At 43.6% G+C, this 21,739-nt stretch overlaps 1 protein-coding gene across 8 annotated transcripts in view; it reads right to left on the bottom strand.

Annotated features, from left to right (window-relative positions):
• The window catches only part of ALG14 (ALG14 UDP-N-acetylglucosaminyltransferase subunit), a 104,446-nt gene that overhangs the window by 9,507 nt on the left and 73,200 nt on the right, over positions 1-21,739 (bottom strand). Inside the window, exon 4 of one of the 8 annotated variants that reach the window (XM_073810683.1) lies at positions 2,349-2,612. The exons of 6 other annotated variants lie outside the window; for them this stretch is intronic. In XM_073810683.1, coding sequence (XP_073666784.1) covers positions 2,493-2,612 — 120 coding nt within the window. In that variant the 3' untranslated portion in view covers positions 2,349-2,492. Of the gene's footprint in view, positions 1-2,348; positions 2,613-11,021; positions 13,032-21,739 lie in introns of those variants that run through there. One more of the 8 variants, XM_019919321.3, reaches the window with a different exon arrangement.

The following is a 21,739-nucleotide window of genomic DNA, read 5'->3' as shown; positions in this document are numbered from 1 at the left end:
TTGTATTTTTTACAGTTTTTTTTCCTGTAATTGATATCTAGTCTCATAGCATTGTAGTCGGAAAAGATACTTGATATGATTTAAATTTTCTTAAATTTACCAAGGCTTGATTGTGATCTATCCTGGAGAATGTTTCATGAGCACTTGAGAAGAAAGTGTATTAGGTTGTTTTTGGATAGAATGTCCTATAAATATCAATTAAGTATATCTTGTTTAATGTGTCATTTAAAGCTTGTATTCCTTATTTATTTTCATTCTTGGATGATCTGTCCATTGGTGAAAGTGGGGTGTTAAAGTCCCGTACTATGATTGTGTTACTGTCGATTTCCCCTTTTATGGCTGTTAGCATTTGCCTTATGTATTGAGGTGCTCCTATGTTGGGTGCATAAATATTTACAGTTGTTATATCTTCTTCTTGGATTGATCCCTTGATCATTATGTAGTGTCCATGTCTCTTGTAACATTCTTTATTTTAAAGTCTATTTTATCTGATATGAGTATTGCTACTCCAGCTTTCTTTGATTTCCATTTGCATGGAATATCCTTTTCCATCCCCTCACTTTCAGTCTGTATGTGTCCCTAGGTCTGTAGTAGGTCTCTTGTAGACAGCATATATATGGGTCTTGTTTCTGTACCCTTTCAGTGAGCCTGTGTCTTTTGGTTGGAGCATTTAATCCATTCACATTTAAGGTAATTATCAATACGTATGTTCCTATGACCATTTTCTTAATTGTTTTGGGTTTGTTTTTGTAGGTCCTTTTCTTCTCTTATGTTTCCCACTTAGAGAGGTTCCTTCAGCCTTTGTTGTAGAGCTGTTTTGGTGGTGCTGAATTCTCTTAGCTTTTGCTTGTCTGTAAAGCTTTTGATTTCTCCATCAAATCTGAATGAGATCCTTGCTGGGTAGAGTAATCTTGGTTGTAGGTTCTTCTCTTTCATCACTTTAAATATGTCATGCCACTCCCTTCTGGCCTGTAGAGTTTCTGCTGAGAAATCAGTTGTTAACCTTATGGGAGTTGCCTTGTATGTTATTTGTCACTTTTCTCTTGCTGTTTCAATAATTTTTCTTTGTCTTTAATTTTTGCCATTTTGATTACTGTGTGTCTCGGTGTGTTTCTCCTTGGGTGTATCCTGTATGGTACTCTCTGTGCTTCCTGGACTTGGGTGGCTATTTCCTTTCCTATGTTAGGGAAGTTTTCGACTATAATCTCTTCAAATATTTTCTCGGGTCCTTTCTCTCTCTCTTCTCCTTCTGGGACCCCTATAATGCGAATGTTGATGTGTTTAATGTTGTCTCAGAGGTTTCTGAGACTGTCCTCAATTCTTTTCATTCCTTTTTCTTTTATTCTGCTCTGCAGTAGTTATTTACACTATTTTCTCTTCCAGTCACTTATCCGTTCTTCTGCTTCAGTTATTCTGCTATTGATTCCTTCTAGAGAATTTTAAAATTTCATTTATTGCGTTGCTCATCATTGTTTGTTTACTCTTTAGTTCTTCTAGGTCCTTGTTAAACGTTTCTTGTATTTTCTCCATTCTGTTTCCAAGATTTTGGATATCTTTTCTATCATTACTCTGAATTCTTTTTCAGGTAGACTGCCTATTTCCTCTTCATTTGTTTGGCCTGGTGGGTTTTTACCTTCCTCCTTCATCTTCTACATATTTCTCTGTCTTCCCATTTTGCCTAACTTACTGTGTTTGGGGTCTCCTTTCACAGGCTGCAGGTCTGTAGTTACCATTGTTTTTGGTGTCTGCCCCAAGTGGATAAGGTTGGTTCAGTGGCTTGTGTAGGCTTCTGGGTGGAGGAGACTGGTGTCTGTGTTCTGTTAGGTGGGGCTAGATCTTGTCTTTCTGGTGGGCAGGGCTGTGTCCGGTGATGTGTTTTGGCTGTCTGTGAACTTAGTATGATTTTAGGCAGCCTCTTTGCTAATGGGTGGGGCTGTGTTGCTGTCTTGCTAGTTGTTTGGCATGGGGTGTCCAGCACTGGAGCTTGCTGGTCGTTCAGTGCGGCTGGGTCTGAGCATTGAGACAGAGATCTCTAGGAGAGCTCTCGCCGATTGATATTACATGGGGCCGGGAAGTCTCTGGTGGCCCAATGTCCTGAACTCAGCTCTCCCACCTCAGAGGCTCAGGCCTGACAACAGCCTGGAGCACCAAGACCCTCTCAGCCACACGGCTCAGAATAAAAGGGAGAAGAAAAGAAAGAAAAAAATGTTTTAATAAAATAATTAAAATAAAAAGATAAAAAAATTATTTAAAAAGGTAAAAAACATTTAAAAAAAAGAAGAGAGAAACCAAACCCATAAACAAATCGACCAATGATAACAAGCACTAAAAACTATACTAAGATAAACATAAAAGTCAGAAACAAGTCAGTCGCAGACAACAAACTCCAAGTCTACAGTTGCTCCCAAAGTCCACTGCCTCAATTTTGGGTTGATTTGTTGTCTATTCAGGTATTCCACAGATGCAGGGTACCTCAAGTTGATTGTGGGGACTTAATCCACTGCTCCTGAGGCTGCACGGACAGATTCCCCTTTCTCTTCTTTGTTCGCACAGCTTCTGGGGTTCAGCTTCGGTTTTGGCTCCACCTCTGCATGTAGGTTACCCTCAGACATCTGTTCCCATCCAAACAGGACAGGGTTAAAGGAGCGGCTGACTAGCGGGCTCTGGCTCACTCACACCAAGGAGAGGGAGGGGTATGGTAGTTATAATTGGAATGCGGGGCAAGCCTGCGGCGTCAGCATGACGTTGCAACAGCCTGAGGCATGCCGTGTATCCTCCCGGGGAAGTCGTCCCTGAATCACGGGACCCTGGCAGTGGCAGGCTGCACAGGCTCCTGGCGGGGGTGGGGGGCAGGGGGTTGTGGATAGTGACCTGTGCTTGCACTCAGGATTCTTGGTGGCTGCAGCAGCAGCCTTAGCATCTCATGCCCATCTCTGGTGTCCGTGCTGAGAGCCGCGGCTCATGCCCATCTCTGGAGCTTGTTTAGGCAGTGCTCTGAATACCCTCTCCTCTTGCACCCTGAAACAATGGTCTCTTGCCTCTTAGGCAGGTCCAGACTTTTTCCCGGACTCCCTCCCGGCTAGCTGTGGCATACTAGCCCCCTTCAGGCTGTGTTCACGCAGCCAACCCCAGTCCTCTCCCTGGGATCCAACCTCCGAAGCCCGAGCCTCAGCTCCCAGCCCTCACCCATCCCGGTGGGCGAGGAGACAAGCCTCTCGGGCTGGTGAGTGCTGATCTGCACCGATCCTCTGTGCGGGAATCTCTCCACTTTGCCCTCCACACCCCTGTTGATGCACTCTCCTCCATGGCTCCGAAGCTTCCCCCACCCACCCACTCCCCGTCTCCACCAGTGAAGGGGCTTCCTAGTGTGTGGAAACTTTTCCACCTTCATAGCTCCCTCCCAGAGGTGCAGGTCCCGTCCCTATTCTTTTGTCTCTATTTTTTCTTTCTTCTTTTGCCCTACCCAGGTACATGGGGATTTTCTTGCCTTTTGGGAAGTCTGAGGTCTTCTGCCAGCATTCACTAGGTGTTCTGTAGGATTTGTTCCACATTTAGGTGTATTTTTGATGTATTTATGGGGAGGAAGGTGATCTCCTCATCTTATTCCTCCGCTATTTTGAAGGTCCTCCCTCTTCTTTTTAAAATTTTTATTTATTTATTTATTTAGGCTGTGTTGGGTCTTCGTTGCTGCATGTGGGCTTTCTCTAGTTGTGGCGAGCAGGGGCTATGCTTCGTTGCAGTGTGCGGGCTTCTCATTGTGGTAGCTTCTCTTGTTGCAGGGCACAGGCTCTAGGTGTGCGGGCTTCAGTCATTGTGGCACGCGGGCTCAGTGGTTGTGGCTCGTGGGCTCTAGAGCTCAGGCTCAGTAGTTGTGGCGCATGGGCTTAGCTGCTCTGCAGCATGTGGGATCTTCCTGGACCAGGGCTCGAACCCATGTCCCCTGCTTTGGCAGGCAGATTCTTGACCACTGCGCCACCAGGGAAGCCCAAAAATGCATCCTTCTTATTTTAGAAAATAAGAAAACCACAAAGCCACTTGCCTTAGCCGACAGAGACAAAATCTTCAGATTTGGGTAAGAGAAGGGTAATGGAAACCCCAGAGATGCCTACTTCTGTGAATCACTGAGCTAAAATACGGGGAGGGGAAGATGAGCATGAGGGAGGGAAAGCTCAGATAGGAGCTGGGTGAGCTAAGCAGGGCTGGGAAAGGCTTACAGAATGGAACGAATGATCTATACGTGAACATAAAGACTGCGGGAATGAACTGGTGGTGAGGGAAGAACTGATGATATAGAAAAAGTGAGTTCTTTCAACACCAGGAGAAAAGAGTAAGAATTCAGAGTATTTAGTTTGAGATTGGTTTGGGAAAAAATGTACCTTCTGAGAACATGACAAAGGATAAAAACGGTGGCACAGGAAGTTTGCCCTCAACAGATTTTTCTTTCAATATTTATAACTTTCCAGCTCAATGTGAAAAGTGCGGAAAAGCAAAAAGAAGATAATAATCCTTCTAATTTCATCAATCTGTTAACATTTTGGTGTATTATCTTCATATACACATTTATATTTCACTATAAAATATGTTCACAGATGCACATATATAATCTGAGAGCTTATATATAAATATTGTAAAGTGTTTTTTTGAAGTGTTGTTATATTTTTGTGTGTTGTGGAAAATTTTTTAAATTCATGATTTTTAATGACTGCATATATTTAATCCTATGGATATCTCATAATTCATCTAACTATTCCTTTATTGTTGGAAATTCGGGCTGACTCCTTTTATTGCTATTCTAAATCATGCTGTTATGAACATTTTTGTATATAAATCTGTGACTCCTAAGGTTTTAATTTTGCATTGAACTGTGTTCCAGAGTTCTTGCTGAGTGAGAAGTCAGAAGAAACAGCTTCAAGGACTTAAGGAAGTTGTAGAAAGTTTAATAAAACAACTGTCCTGAGTTGGGGATGGGCCATGTGGCCTTTAGTTTTGTTTTGTTTTTGTTCCTGTGTGGAAACTGAGTGATTTCCCACTGTATGAGTTGTGACAGCAGGCAGAGCCCATCTCACAAGTGAGATACTCCTTTCTGTGTTCCCTCTGCAGCTAGTGGATGGGCCGTGACTTGGCCAGATGTTTCTGCCTAGGTCTGATCAGGTGCTGGTGGTGCAGAGAAGCAAGGCCAGAGGAGAATCTGTTCTGGTGGCAAAGGTGCCACTGGCAGAGTCTGGCATCCAGTACCAGCGGGGCCAGCTACACTGTTCACTATCCAGCAGTGGTGGCAGCAGTGTTCCCCCAAAGCAGCTCTGAGGCCATGGAATTTGGGCTGTGGTTCTAGCTGTTCAGCTCCCACCTTGTCCCTCCACGTTTACTAATCCTATTTCATTAGCTTTCCCAGTAACTCCGAGAGCTCTCAATAATCTTTCCCTAAATTCTTTTTCTGTTTCAGTCAGCCAGAGTGGATTTTCATGGTTCGTTACCAAGAACCTGACTGGTATGGAAAAAAAACAAAGGCTTCGAGAGCAGCAGATGCAGAGTTACAGAAGGAACAGGTCACGTCAGAACAGTCACAGGATTTCCTCAAGCAGGGCTCAGAGCGCTGCACGGTGAGCACAGGAAGAGACAGAGTGAAACAAGGATGAGGACCAAGCAGCAAAAAGCACCCAGGGTGAGTGTTTTGGCGTAGGGAGAGGATACTCAAAAGTCGTCATCCAAGAGAGGAGGAGGGCAAGAGCCGTGGGATAAAAGCTGTAGAAAACTGGATAGAGAAGCATCTGTGAGTAATCAAGAGAGTGAGGAAGAAAATGCAGTTGGAGGGCAGGTGGTCTATAACATGTAGAGGATATCGTCAGAGGACCGGAAGGCTGGGGGCGCAGCCTGAGGAAAGGCAGCACGGAATGTCAGCGCTCAGTGGAGGTGGACAGCAGGAAGGAACAGGACGCAGAGCAGATGGGATGACGTGTTCGCTTGGCTCACGTTACGGTACACTGCATTTCTTCTTTTTTATGTGTATTTAATCATCTGAGTAGTAACAGTTAAACAGGAATATCTAAATATCAAGACCAACATGAAATAACCAAATAAAGCCCTAAACACTGGAATCACCAACTATTTATGAACTTCAAGGTCTCTTACAATCCTATTGCTAACACACAGAGTCTTCAGAGTTGTCATCACTGTGTATAGCATCTTGAGGTCTACTTTTCCAAGTATACCACTCTTCCTTCCATGTTGCTGTATAGGCCTCAGTTGCTTCACTGCTTGAACATGTCACAGTCCACCTAGCCCCTTCCCTACTTGTCCTTACCCAGGCATAGCTTTCATCTTCTTTTAAGTCATATCAAAAAGGTAAGTAAAGTTATAAATTGTTTTTATCTAGGCTAATGGCTTACGTTGTAGAGACGCTGAATTTATTGCTGGCTCCTCGAATATCAGTTACTTGCATTTCATTTGATAACAACTGGACCCAGTTCTAATGTGTGTACACGTGCGCACGTGTAGGCTGCCTCACAACAAACAATGCTCTGGACACCAGCTGGTTGTCCTACAATTTAACTCAATTCTGACACTACCTACCTGGATATAGAATCAGATTCCACAGGTTAATGGCTCAGTCCCAAAGACTGCCCTCCCCCTTCAGATGCCTGTCACAAGCCCTGGCTGCTACCTCTACTTCTGGCTATAAGTCAGAGGTTCCCACGACCCACTCCTTGAGATCAATTAATACGCTAGAATGGCTCACAGAACTCAGGAAGGCCCATTTACTCACTAGCTTACTGATTTATTACCAAGGATATTAAAAAATACAAACCAACAGCCAGATAAAGAGATACATAGGGTAAGGTATGGGGCAAGGGGATGGAGTTTCCATGCCCTCTCAGAGTGTGCCGTTCTCCCAAAGTCTCCACATGCTCACCAACCTGGAAGCTCTCCCAACACCGTCCTCTTGGGTTTTTATGGTGGCTTCATTACATAGTCATGATTGATTAAACTACTGGCCATTGGTGACTGATTCAACCTCCAGGCCCTCTCCCCTCCCCAGAGGTAGAGGCTGGGGGTGGGACTGAAGTTCCAACCCTTTAATGACACAGTTGGCTCCCCTGGTAACCAGTCCCCATTCTTGGGTCCTTTCCGAAAGTCACCTCATTAACTTAACAGGCACCTTTATTGCTCTCATCACTTAGGAAATTCCAAGGGTTTTAGGAGCTGTGAGTCAGGAACTGTGGATGAAGACCAAATATATACAAAAAATATATTTTGGTCATCTGAATAACCAAATATATATTTTTCTTTTAAATCATGTAATCATAGAATGTAATCAAATAAAGAACAGTAAACTTTGGCCCTGTAGGATCTTGCCGAATTGGTAAGTCCCTTATGCCAACACCCCAACACTGATTACTCCCAGTCAGCCACAACATTCTTGCTCCTGCTGCACTCACATAATCGATCAGGGAGCCGAGCAACATGGTGCTTATGGGCCAGGGCTTTGCAGTCACACAGATCTGGGCTGTCTACTTAACAGCAACGTGAGCAGTCCGTTCTATGTCTCAGTTTTCTCATTCATGGATTCATTTGTTCAAGAAATAGGTACTGAGCAAAGATAATATGCCAGGTACTTTCTGGGTATTAGGGATCTACTAGTGAACAAAGGTCCCTGCCCTCACAAAGTTTACATTCCAGTGGGAAGACAAAAAATAATAGGTATACGTTTATATAATATAAAGTAGGATAAGGGAACAGGGAGATATGGAGGTCAAAGAAGATCTGGGAGGAGGTGAGCTGGAAGCCAGTAACTGATGAAGTGGTATGGTATTCTGGGTAAATCAGACAGCAACTAGAGCAAGACTGACGAGAGAAGATGATGTAGATTTTGTGAACCGACCGTAAGTCTGGGCCAGCAAAAAGGGTTTAGGAGGTTGGGGAGGGGTGTGGGCTTGAGACAGATTATAATTTAACAGAGCTGTTAGGTCCAGGTAACACTCTCTCTCAGGGGCTTGAACTTCTTGTGGTGAATAAGGTAAACAGAGACATATATATAAGGGCAAGATGAGACTGGTCCTGATGGTCCTTCAGGGGAGGTGGGCAGTAAGTTCTAATGTATTCTCCTTCTTGGGAATTAGCAACAGTAAGGTAGAGAATGTCAGGAGTGGGGAATGGTAATCCAACCAGAAACAAATATAAACACAGGGAAGACGGTATATCTACTTTTTAGTATTGCTGTGGAGATCAAATAAGATAACACATGTAAAGCATTTAACATAGTGCTTTGCCCATGGTAAAAATTCAATAAATGGTAGCTATTATTATTATGTATATATGTATTTTAAATTATTTATTTCTTTATTTTTGGCTGCGTTGGGTCTTCGTTGCAGTGCGTGGGCTTCTCATTGCGGTGGCTTCTCTTGTTGCTAGGGCACGGGCTCTAGGCACGTGGGCTTCAGTAGTTTCAGTACGTGGGCTCAGTAGTTGTGGCTTGCAGGCCTAGCTGCTCTGCAGCATGTGGGATCTTCCCAGACCAGGGATCGAACCCGTGTCCCCTGCATTGGCAGGCGGATTCTTAACCACTGCGCCACCAGGGAAGTCCCAGCTATTATTATAATCCATCCAAAAGTCAAGTAGAATACTTGTGGCATTTTTCAAATTCTTAAGAGTACTATGTGGCAGAAGGCTTGTCCCGCACTCTGTCACAGACATGGCACTGACCCGGCATGATCTATCCTACCCTTCAGAGGGTACCTTATAAGACTGACCCAACCATCCATTTTAGCCTCTTTATCTTCAAGTCATATTTTTTGCTCTGCCTGATACACTCCACGTGATGCTTATGTAAAAAAATGACGGAAGGAGCCTGATTACCCGGAGCGGTGTTTTCTCTTCTTCCACACGTGGTGAATGAGTGAAGGATTCTTGAGCTCCCCTGCTCTGGATCTGGGGAGCCACTGTAGTGTCCTTCTCAGCCAAATGGCCATGAAAGTCCGTGGCCATAACACGGTAAACAAGCCTGATGACCTGGTGAGTAAGCCTGATCTTGTTCATTTCAAAACAAGGGTCGGCTATTTTGCCCTTGTATGGGGAAACTAGACTTCACAACCTTCTGCGACCCATCCTGATTTGTTGCGTTTGGGCTGAGTTACAGGGGTGGAAGTTATGTAGGTGGAGACACACAGACAGCAGACTCCAGTGTCCCCTCCACCAACTCTGGGATGCCCACCTGTAGTCTGAATGCATGTTAACAAGATCCTACAAGACCCAGGCCACTGCATGTATGTTTATGGCCACTCCATGTATGTTTGGCCACTCCATGTATGTTTATGGCTCCTCCAACTGTAAGTGCAGAGTAGGCAAAAGAGCTCAGAGGTTGTCGGTGCCCACACTGGGGTGACATTTGATTTTCTTGCCCTGACGATCCATCATAAAAGATACACAGATAAAATTAAAACTTAAAAAAATTTTTTTTCTCTGAACGGTTAAGCTGTACCTACTTTGCATCATCGTTAAAGATCAACATCAGGCCAGCCAAACATTGTTTTCCTAACCTTCCTGGCTGATTCTACTTTCAGTTGAGGAAACTGAATCTTTTAGTTTTCCTGTTCTCTGGACCAAATGGTCAAGGTGACGGCTTCCTGACTTCTTGGTCTTTTTGTGTTTTCACTGTATTTTCAACACTCTGAAATGTGTTCACGGAGGTCTTTGAATCCTAGTAATCCAGTACTTTTTCCTTTGTTTTCCCCACACCATATACTCAGCAGTTCTCGCAGAAGCCCTGATTGCTGACGCTAGATGCAGTCTCAGGAGTCACTTAGTTCAATCCTTGCCCTTTAGCTTGAGAAGGAAGGCGGAGACCTTGACATTCACAGGGCACATACTACTTGCCAGGCCCAGAGCATAAGTGTGGCATTCTGCGTAATGAGCCTTTTCTTAAACCTTACAACAGCCCTTTGAGGTGGATGTCTTTATCCTCATTTTTTAGACAAGGAGACTCAAGACCAGAGCAATTAAGTGACATATGAAAGATCACACAGCTGAGACGCAGACCAGCTTTAGAAAACAAGCCTGGGGCTCTCCTGTCCCCCATCCTGGTCCTGCACCTGTCAGTCAGGACCAGCATTAGTTGGAAGTGGGCTGAAGGCAAGGTAGGCTCCAGGGCAGATGTGACACAGGGAGTTTAATTGAAGGTAAAATTCTGGCAATTGTTATTAATATTTTATAGCTTTAATAAAGAAATTAGTGGCAGACTATAACATGCCATTGGACTAAGATGGATTATGAAAGCTTTTCAGCAGATAAAATGGGGGCAAATGGTTAACATTTTCAAAAGAAAAGGGAGTATCCTTTCTAAACAGGAAGAACTGGCTCAGATTCAAAGCAATTATGTAACTCCTGACTTCTGTCAAGGCCCTCTCTTAGGCAGATAAGTGATATTTTATTCGTGATCCTTCCCTAATTTTTTTTTTTACATCTACCTATGAATAAAACTGCTATCTTGCTGAACTGAAAACTAGTCAGCAGTTTTCCTTAGATAATTTCTTTATGTACAGATTATGTTTGCAGTATTAAAAAAGGCTTACAAATTTTTTTTATAGAGGAGTATCTAATTCCTTAATTCTAAACCAAAAGGATACATAAAAACACTTGTTTGTGAGTTTCTGGTTGTGTGTGTAGAAAAGAGAGGTAGACATAGATGCTCAAAGACAGACAATGAAATGGAGGCAAGAAGATAGAATCCAACAGAGTGAGATGCATTAAGGAGCTGTACCTCGTTGTGGTTAAAGAACATGGTACTCTGGAGCCGAGCTTGGATTCCACACCTAGAACGAACGGGCAGGGTTCTCCATAGAACATGTGCTTCACTCTGCGCATTCAGGCATTCAAAAGGTGTTTCCCTTTCATCGTCCACCATGCATTTATCAAGATCTTAGCATTGGTGCACCTGACTCCATTGGTAACTTGCAGAAGTAGAATGACACTTCTTGTCAAAATCAGGGTGTCTCTTGGAGGTTTTTATTGCCTTCAAGCTTAGTTGAGTTTTGCTAGGTGTGTTTGGCTGTACTAACGACTCTCTCTTATTATACTCTTAGAAGACAGGAGCATTGATAGGAACTGAGAGAAGTGGTAGGTTTGTCCCAGTTCTATTCAGAGAGGACCCCTTTAAACCAGCAGGTAGAGAAGTGACTCCCATGTTAGTATTTTGCAGGCCTTCACATCCCATTCACCCAGGGATACTTGTCAAAAATGCAGATTCTTGGGGGAGGGAGGGGGATGACTGGGAATCTGGGATTGGTAGTTGCAAACTATTACATTTAGAATGGATAAACAACAAGGTCCTACTGTATAGCATAGGGAACTATATGTAATCTCCTGGGATAAACCATAATGGAAAAGAATATTTTAAAAATGAAGGTATATATGTGTAAAATGAAGTCACTTTGTTGTAGAGCAGAGATGGGCACAACACTGTGAATCAACTATACTTCAATTTAAAATAAATAAATAAATAAATAAAATGCAGATTCTCTCCAAATCAGAATCTCTGGGTCTGGGGCCCAGGAATATGCATTTTAAACAAACTGCCAGGTGTTTCGGTACAAATTAGCACTTGGAAACCTCTGCCCACCACTACAGGAAGGGGGCTGGCACTCTTCATAAGTGGCACCTTGTCTACCTTCCTGCAAAGGGGTCTGTGTGTGCTGAGGGAGAAAGCAGCGGCGGAGGAAATGTGGGGACTGGTAAGCCATCAAAGGCCATTCTCTCTCTCATCCTGCTCAAAACCACTTCAGGGACAAGCAGCCCAGCTGAACTCATCTGGAAGAGCTTTTCAGTGAGCCTGAGGTTCCTAATAGCAGGGAGAACTGCCAGGAATTGAGGAGCTCCACCATGACGCCCCTCCTTCCCTCTGTTGTCTAGATCTAGAGACTCCCTCTTAGAGAGCCAGCATCCCTGGGAGGAGTCCTATCTTAAAGACTAGAAGTTAGCTCCTTAATTATCTGTTAATTCTTTAAAAATGATTAGTTGACAACGTTGCGAGAATAAGGACAGGTTACAGGGAAGGAAGGCACCTGAAGGATGGCAGAAAGGGACATTAGTAGGGAGGTGGCAAGGCGGCATATCCTCTGCCACTCAAAGTCACCCTAGCTGTCAAGGTGCCCCATCCCACTGGTGCTGAAGGAGCATCTCTGCAGACGTGGAGAATGGTTTGCTCACACTTCTCTGCATCACAGTCTGGGTCTTTGGGGAGGGGAGGGCTGGACAAGCAGGGCCTCAGTGGTGGGGCTCAGTCTGTCAGTAGCACCAGAGTGAGTCCTCTACCAGAGTCATCTTAAGGGCAGGGCAACAGCTTTTAATCCAGCAGGTGATCTGGGAAACATCTTGCTTGACCAGAAGCCAAATTTTGTTAAGAAGAGATTCTTAACCACTATGGAGAGAATACCAAACCTGCAGGTTTTCTAATTCAAACGTGGAGCACCGCCCCCCCGCACCGTTTCTTGAAACAAGCTTCTGTCTTATGGTAAACAAGATGGGGTATCTGAGTCACTGACAGTCCAGGGAAAGGGCAGTGACGAGAGGATGAACCCTGGAGCCAAACCACCGGGGAGTGAATCCGGGCTCCACTGCTTCCTACCTGTGTGAGCTTGGGCTAGTTATTTCACCTCTCTGTGCCTCAGTTCCCTCATCTGTAAAATGAGGATTCAAGCAGTGCTTTCCACATAGCATTATAGTGAGGATTAAGTGAAACAGAGCTTGACAAGCACTTAGAACTCAGCAAGTCCCTTATGCGTATTTGCTGCTATTATTTTTCTTAGTCTCTCTGCCTAAGGCTGCTTCACGACAAAGACCAAAAGAGGGGTCTTAGAGTTGAAGGGGGAACAGGATCCTTGTGTCATCTGTATGGCTCATGTTCTTTCAAGATCAACAGTGGCTCTTTTGACTGAACTGCAGTCTTCTCTCCTCCCACAAATCCTGCCGAGGGCACTGCTGGGCCACAGTCCAAGCATCTTCTGTTGGGGCAGCAGGTTCTCAGGTCCTCTTTTAAGAGCCTTTTAAGGGAAAAGGAGGTGGGATGGCAGATGAATCAACCCCCTATTTTGTACAGTTCAGCTAACAGGGCAAATAATGTACACCGAACTATTATTGGTAGGGCTTCCCGGGGCAAGACTGAAAATAAAATTCTGTTAGAGGGACAGTCCATTCAGGGTATAAAATGGAATTATCTTCACCAGGATTAAATCACACTTCCTGACTGTGACAGAGCGTTTCCACGGAAAGTAAGCGCCGCGCAGCCCTTAATGCCACTCGTTCATTGTTGCTCATGACTCCTACCCCCACTGGCTGTCTAACCCCATTCAGCCTCCCCCGCCTGACCCACTGCGGTTTGAGTCTTTGAAACAGAGAGCCGGGTGCGGAAACAAGACTAGGCTCCCTCTGGTCTGGGGAAATGTTGGCAATGGGAATTCTGGAGGGGAACTGGAGCCAGACACTCACACATGTTACAGATGCTAACTTTAAATTTGATGTTAATTATAATCAAGTATGTTTAAAATCCATGTTGTAATTCTAATAACTACCACTAACCCATCATTCTGCGTGGTCTCATCTGTATGACCCTATTAGGAAATTTCTTCATAAATTCAATAGTTATGTCCCGGGACTTCCCTGGTGGCGCAGTGGTTGGGAATCCGGCCTGCCAGTGCAGGAGACACAGGTTCGAGCCTGGTCTGGGAAGATCCCACATGCCGTGGAGCAACTAAGCCCGGGTGCCACAACTACTGAGCCTGTGCTCTAGAGCCCATGAGCCACAACTACTGAAGCCCGCACGCCTAGAGCCCATGCTCCGCAACAAAGACAAGCCTCTGCAATGAGAAGCTCGCGCACTGCAATAAATAAGTAAATAAATAAATAAGCTCACAACTCAGCCAATGAAAAGCCACTCTTCTTCCAACTCCTCCGATGGACTCTGTTTACTATCGCCCTTCCAGCTTCCTTTTCCCCTCTTTAAAAGAGTTCCCCTCTCCTTGTGGCCTGGCAGCAGGGATCTGCGCATAGTTGACCATGGTTGCAGACCTTCAGATTGCAATTCTTTGCTGATCCCAAGTAAACTCATTTTTGCCGGAGAAGTAACTGGCAGTCTGTTTACGGTCAACAGGTATTATAATGATGCTTGGCATTTTTCTCAGCACTTGGGCCTGGGAAGCTGAGTAAGCAATCAGGGAGCCCACAATCTAGAAATGTGGCACTGCATTCAGCCCGTCAAGCACTGCACAAACCTGCGCACAACAAAAATCTTAGGGGAGCTGGCAGAAATTGCTGATTCACTGCTGGGTCTCTCTAGTTGTGGTCAGTTTAACATAACAAAATACCTCAGAAAAAACAATGGTTTTAAACATTGCCTCTACAAATATTGAACAAAACCCTTTTATAGTATGTCATTAGTTAAAATTCCCCGCTCCAATACTGAGTCTTTAAAAACTAGGAAATGGCGGGAAAAACTTTAGTCTTTAAACAGATAGAGAAAATCGTTTTCCATTGTTTTATGTAATCACTTACAAAACTAAAATATATGTTCACCATGGGTATGCCCAATACTGCTCTGTTATGAGGGGCACAGAATGCTATGTCCAATTAATACAATCTATGGATATAAAAGGGTGAGAGAAGAACATCATGGACAGTTCTAAAACCATAAAGTCGTTCTCCTTTCCTTCCCCTTCCACCTTGCGAAAGTATTCACTGATCTTTTCTTGTTTACTGTTTTCAGACCCTTGTTTTAAAACTGAAAAGTTCTATAACATCCTATAAAAACATACTACAAGGAGAGAGCCTGTCCCAGGGATTGAATTCTCTCTATCCCACGCAATAAAAGAATGCAATGAAAAAAACCCAAAGAAAATATAGTTCACAATACAAAAAACATCTAGCTTGGTATCCACCTAAGTACTTTTGTGAGACCTGTTGTTTGGAAAAACTGAAATAAGGCTTCATGTGCCTTATTGTGTGAATGGTTGACATAACTATGCACGAGGCAGGAGAATCTGCAACATCATGGCACTCTTGACAGTGGCCCCCCAAAGCCCCCAACACTTTGGCTTATTTCTTTTTCTGCCTTCCTTTTTCCTCGTCTCCCTTTCCCGTTAGTGGAAGGCAAATCTGTTATGCCATACCCTGCAGCTTTCACCTGCCAGAGGGCTCCTTCTCTGCTCTCTCCTGGGGGACTGGTCCAGCCCCTCTTACTGGCCAAGTTAATCTCTCTTTTGGCTCTGACTCTCTCAGGCTGGATTCCCCATGTTAACCCTCTAATCCTGCTGAGGAAGGGCCTCTGGCAGCACTGCCATTTGAATTCTTATTATTTTAACTTTAGAAAACAGCCCTCTTACCAGATACATTTCTCTCTTTCCCCCTTCTCACCCAAACCCTGCCAATTCTACTCCTAAAGCCTCTTAAATCTGGGCGCTGCTGTTGATCTCCACTACTTGGTGTGGGCCAACTCCCCTCTCACCTGGTTCACCTCCTCCCTGCTTTGCATGCCCCGCCCTCTCCTCCGTTTCACTCTCTTAGTGCTGCTACATGGCTTTCTCCTAAAATACAAACCTGACCCCGTTAGCATTTATCATCAGTGGCTTCCTGCTGCCCTCAAAATAAAGTCCAAATACCCTGAATTAAAAATTCTTCCCGGGGCTTCCCTGGTGGCGCAGTGGTTGAGAGTCCGCCTGCCGATGCAGGGGACACGGGTTCGTGCCCCGGTCCGGGAGGATCCCACATGCCGCGGAGTGGCTGGGCCTGTGAGCCATGGCCGCTGAGCCTGTGCGTCCGGAGCCTGTGCTCCGCAACGGGAGGGGCCACAACAGTGAGAGGCCCGCGTACCGCAAAAAAAAAAAAAAAAAAAAAAAAAAAAAAAAGTTTTTCCCTAAAACTCACTATCTGTACTGTTTTCCTTCATCGTTGTGGTTTCAAGGCTCACCTGCAGTATTTTCTATGGTAATAGAGAAACTCATGAATATCGTTTAGGTTAATATAATAATAAATGTGAGGAATCAAGACATACATTCTCATGTAATAATATACCTGTTTGTAGCCATGTATTGTACTTTGGTGACCCTTCAGGAACAAGTAGTTTTGTAGTTCTAAAGTAGACTTAATTATCCAAAATGCTTGCTTTGTCCAAATTAATGAGTTGTGTAACACATATGCCAGGGTTAGAAAAGATCTGGCCAGTGTGCTTACTGGAAATCAAAAGCTTTAGGACCAGTATTCCTTCCTTTTTTTTTTTTTTTTAAGCAGTAGTGAGGAGGGGAAAAATGACCAAACCGGGGTTCAAAAAGAGAAGACAGAGGGCAACAAAGACATATCAAGCCACTGAATGACTAATTCTACTTTAGGCTGGTCCTGGTCAAAGAATGACAGCTAACAAGTACTCATATTCTTTGTGAACAGTATCTCATTTCATCTTAGTCTCCACAGCCACAATAAGAGATGGGTAAGATTATTCATATTTTATAGGTGAGGAAATAGACCGGTGATATTTATTTTGTCTCCTATGGTAATCGCTGGTTAAGTATACCACTTAGAGTTTTAAGGGCAAATACTCAACCTTCCTGTTTCCCTGGAAGGAAGGGAGTTTCCAGGTCCCAGGAAGGAGGAGTGAAGTTTCTGCTCGGTCTTCTCACTCAGCCCTTCCCTGGGGGGAGGAGTGGCCTACCCATCAGTGACTAGGTTAGGAGAACAGCTGAGGATGCACAGCTCAGCCAGGCCCCCCGGGCTTTTTTCACTCTCTTCTTTTCAGCTTGTCTGTCTTCAAGATCTATCCTCTATACCTGGCTTGTGTGCTAAGTAGAGAGGCGGGCCTGTGGCCTAATTTAGCAGAGACGGAAACCCATGGTGGCTGCATATATTAGCCACATCCTCCAATCTGGCTTTCATCAGTTGATAAAGCTAATATTTTGATTTCTACTGTCTTATTTCTCAATTGGTTGAGAATATAAGAGAGGAAGACAGAGGGCTATTAATTGGCTCCCGAAAAGCCAAATACAGGCACATAAGAGGCACTCAATAAATATCTGTTAAATGAATGAATGAATCTGTCCAAGGCCACAAAGCTAAAAAACCACAGAGACTTGAATCTATGTCTGACAGAAGAGCCCATGGTTTTCTAAAATTCCCACTTCCGTGCTTCTTGTAGAGTGTTCTATTTCCAGGCTTCAATTCATGCTTCAGCATGGCTGCCAGGAAACTGGAAACAAAGGCTGGTGTAGGCATTAACTACCTTAAAAACACATGTCTGCCTAAGAACTTAGCTGATAATCTGTCTACAGCAGTGACTAGGGACGAGTTCAGCCTGTCTGCCTGTTGTCCGCTGTACTGACTGAGCCCTCAGGTACATGAAGAGGGACCTGGAGGATGACAGAAGCAGTGCAGGTGGCACCAGCAGTGCATGTAACAGACCAGGGAGGAGAAAGGCAGGCAGCCAAGCATGAAGCAGGATGTGCACAAAAGGGGCAGGGCAAGGGCCTGGGGACCAAGGGGAGAATGAGGCCCAGAGGGATTTCAGGGAATGGAGGATGGGAAGGAGGCAGGGGAAGGAAGAATGAACAGAAAAATCCCAGGAGAACAAAAGGCCATAGAGACAGGAAATAAAAGTATGTCCAAACAAAGAGCATAAAGTGGAGGCAGATAAAAGGACGAGAGTAAATCACTAGCTATGAAAACAGCCACAAACTGATTTTCCATTTCATGTCAAGATGATGAAAAGTGAGGGCTGTCCTGTGTGCCAGCAGCCTTCAGGAACTAAGAAATAAAACACCCAGGTTGAAAATAGTTTGGGGAGCCAGAGGATGACAAGATTCCTCCTGCAGGCAAAAGTGAAATTAAAGGAATGACCGCATCTTCTACCCCTTTTCCCCACCGATCCCCCTCCAGTCACAAAAGAGGGAGGAGCTGCTTGGCGGACAACCACGTATGACCTCAGCGGGGACCCTGTTCTGACTGAGCTAATATAGTTGCTTTTTAAGAGAATCTGGTAGAACTCAGGATTGTGTGTTCACAAACACCATATAAAAAACAGGGTCATCGCTGCCTTCCAAGCAGTTTTTTTCAGTCCGTTTAAAGGCCGGACTTCGTCTTTTTTTCCCCTCACTAGAGCAGCACACAAAGAATTCTCTGACACACTGCACCCACTGCAGATGAAAGTGCTTAAGTGTGAGTGAAAGCAACAATGTTTAGAGTGACATTTACTAGCTGCAAACAGTGAAATCAGAGAGCTCCAGTTCATGGAGATTAAATGTCAGGATTGAAAACATTTAGCAGAGTATTAGCTATGGAAGTTTTTAAAATTTAGGATTTGGTTTTACACTGCAAACAGCACTTAAAAGTTTTTAAAACAAACAACTGAGTCATAAGCTGAATAAGAATATATATTTTGTACTGAAGATGAGACAAGTGTAGGACAGTCACAGAGTTTGGCTCAACAATGCCAGAGGTGCTCGCTGATCTTCACCTGTTCAGATGAATAAGAGACAAGTGACAATCCCCACACTTCATGTTTTGGAAAATGCAAGTCAAAATCCAGAAAACAGTAGTTTCTAGGCACATAATTTTCCACACTGGGCATGGACTTTACAAGCCCAAGCGTTTTTACATTACTGTTTCAGAATGAATGCTTTTTAATGAACCTATAAAAAGTCAGAGCAGAAAACAGATCCCCTTTTTCTTTTAAGAATATTTTCCATGGATAAATTTATGCATGATAAAATTGGCTATACGTGCCAAATATAACATCCGTTTGAACACGACTAAACAATAAAATCTCCAAATCTGACAATATCAGCAGTCCGTCCTTCCTTCATTCAAAAGAGCTGGTAAAGTACCCTCTCTATTTTGCTTCTTATGAGGTGCTGGACAGATACAAAGCCAATGAAAATGATTAACATTTCAAGCTTTGTTCTAAACACTTTATAAGCAGTATATTATCCCCATTTTACAGATAAGAAAACTGGGGCTTCCAGAGGTTAAGGACTTTGCCCAAGACCATAGGATCGCCAAGTCATGTAGGATTCAAACTCTAGCCACTGACTCCAAAGCCTGAGCAACTAACTTCTATTCAAGGAACTCTCAGTCTGGCAGAAAGCACAGGCACGTGAACAAATAAAGGTTAACGCAAGAATATGACACAACCAAGATATGAACAGAGACGCAGAGTGAGTAATTCTGTCTCAGGTCTGGGACCCAAGGAGGAGACATTTAAGCTGGGTCTTGATGTATGAGGAGGAGTTTTTCAAGGTGAAAAAGGTAACAGTTTCTCTAGGCATAGGGAACTACACTACCCAAACATGGAGGGCTTGGCATGTCGATGGAATGTTCAGAGTTCACGGTATATTTGAAGGGGGGCAACCATGGAGGCCAGCAAACAAGCATATTATAATAGTCTGGATGAAGATATAAAGGAAGGTTGGAGCAGGGGAAACAGAGGATGCTGTTGTTTGGACAGCAGAAGTGATGGCCTGTGACCCACTGGATGTGCACAGTGAGGGAGATGAATCCATAGTTTCTAGCTTTTTAAGACTACTGTAAAGACTGAGAATAAAGGAAGTAAGACAGATTGAGGAGCGGGTTAGAGAAGAGGAAGATGATACCTTGTTTAGTTTTAGAAAAGCTGAGTTACAGATACTTGAGGGATATCTAGGCATCCTCTCTACTACGCTCTCTACTTTAATAAACACTGAGAGTCTCTTGTACCAAGTACTAAGGAAGTTAAAAGAGAACAAAACTGGGGCTTGCCTTTTCAGAGTTCATGTACTGTATAGTCTGGCTCTCAATGGTGGTAATATATTAGGGAACTAACAAGATCATTTCTGGTTGTTACAGTGACTGAGGGGTGCTACTTGCGCTTAGTGGGCAGGTGCCAGTGATACAGATATCCTGCAATATTTAGTCTGCTTCATACAACAAAGCACTATCCTGTATCTCACTGGTCATCCATACGGGTGATAATCCATTTACAATTATCTGAGCTTAGAACCTAATTCTGTTTGACAAAGAAAAACAAAAATTGTTTTGCCTGTTTTATATATACACTGAATTTTTCCGAATAGAACTACCATGGAAACTGAAGGAACACTGTTGTACTTTGTTTTGTTTGGACTTTTACCAAGAGTGTTCACTACTTAAGAAAATTACATCAGGAGTTGGGGGAGATGAAAAAGTTCTGGAGATGGAAGGTGGTGACAGTTACACAACAATGTGAATGTACTTAATGCCATAGAACTGTACACTTAAAAATGATGAAAATGATATACTTTATGTTACATATATTAAAATAAAGTAATTTATAAATTGAAAAAAATTAAAGAGAAAAAGAAAAAGAATATTACATCATGGGCAGCAAACCTACTCATAGTTTTTGAAAAGTTACCCATGCAATGTGCCTATACCAGTCTGCATTGTAGCTGCCCTAATCGTGCTACTCCCACATTCTAAATATCTACTTTACTGTGTCTCCTGGTGTGGTCATACCTGGAGATACTGTAAAACATGTAATTTGATTACAAATTACTTTCTTTTTCTTTCTACCTTTAATTGCAACTAGGGCATTATATTGTATTTTTGAAATTATGTGCTGCGTAGGTGGGTTATATTAACTATGAATTTCATTTCAGGATAGGGAAGGGTGTGTTATATTCGTTATAAAAAGAATACATCAGTTTGAAAGGGTTGAGAATCACTAGTGAGAGAGACATATATAAACGGAACTAAAGTACAAGGAAAACCATGGCAGCACCTCAGAGAGCTGAAAGTACAAAGGAAGAACAGGGGAAGAGATGTAACTGGCCATGTAGGGTCTGGGAAGGCCCATGGAGTAGGTATGAGGTGAGCAGGTGCTGACTGACATCCTCTGTTAGAATAATTCCAGAGAGATGGGGCTTGGTATCTGCCTCCAATGATGTCCATTCCTTCTGCCATGGCGTTGATTTTTATCAAGTTCTTTTCGATGTTCTTCCTGTATCTCCCCCTCAGTGGCCCTCGTTCTGGGAGGCTCCAGTGGGCAGAGCATGATGAATCCCTAGCCTACGCAGCATCTCTGCCAGAATCTGAAAACTGTGGTCTCTGTAATACTCTCTGGTTAATCTTCTCTTCTTTCGGCTAAATCTCCCTGCTTCCTCCAACTGTTTCTCATATAACTTGGTTTCATGTTCCCTTACTATCTGGGTCATTTTCCTCTGAACATGCTCCAATCTGTCAGTGGCCCTTTAAAAGTGTGGTGCCTAGAACTGTATGTGGTTTCCAGCACTGAAATATATAACTGTATTTCCTAATATCCCCCCAAAAGGGGAAAATGTTACTGCTCCAAACAGTGAGATCAGGATGGGGGAGGGAACAGGGGAGATCTGTCTTAATCATCATTGTATTTCCAGTATTGAAAATTTTTCCTTTTTTGTTTAAACAAGTTAAATCTGAATTTTTAATAGTCACAAATAGAGTTCTGATCTCAAAAAGCTTTCTTTTTCTTCCTAGTTTGTTTTTGTTTTGAGGATACAATGAAAATGTGGGTTTGGCCAATAAACACTAACAATTATTTTTATTTGCCAATAGCATCTGTTTACCACCATCTTACAGTCATTTCTTGTCTGCCAATGTCCCAGGTCAATCTAACCAAGACTGGCAAGTGTGCCACCCTTTCCAGGGGCTTGGCCTGTAAACTGGAATTAGTATTTCTGCATTAAGCATGCACCTGGTGTGTGTGGAAAGCCCCTGCATT

The sequence above is a fragment of the Tursiops truncatus genome, chromosome 1 (assembly GCF_011762595.2).
Source record: "Tursiops truncatus isolate mTurTru1 chromosome 1, mTurTru1.mat.Y, whole genome shotgun sequence".
Lineage (NCBI taxonomy): Eukaryota > Metazoa > Chordata > Mammalia > Artiodactyla > Delphinidae > Tursiops > Tursiops truncatus.
This window is presented reverse-complemented; position numbering and strand designations above follow the sequence as displayed.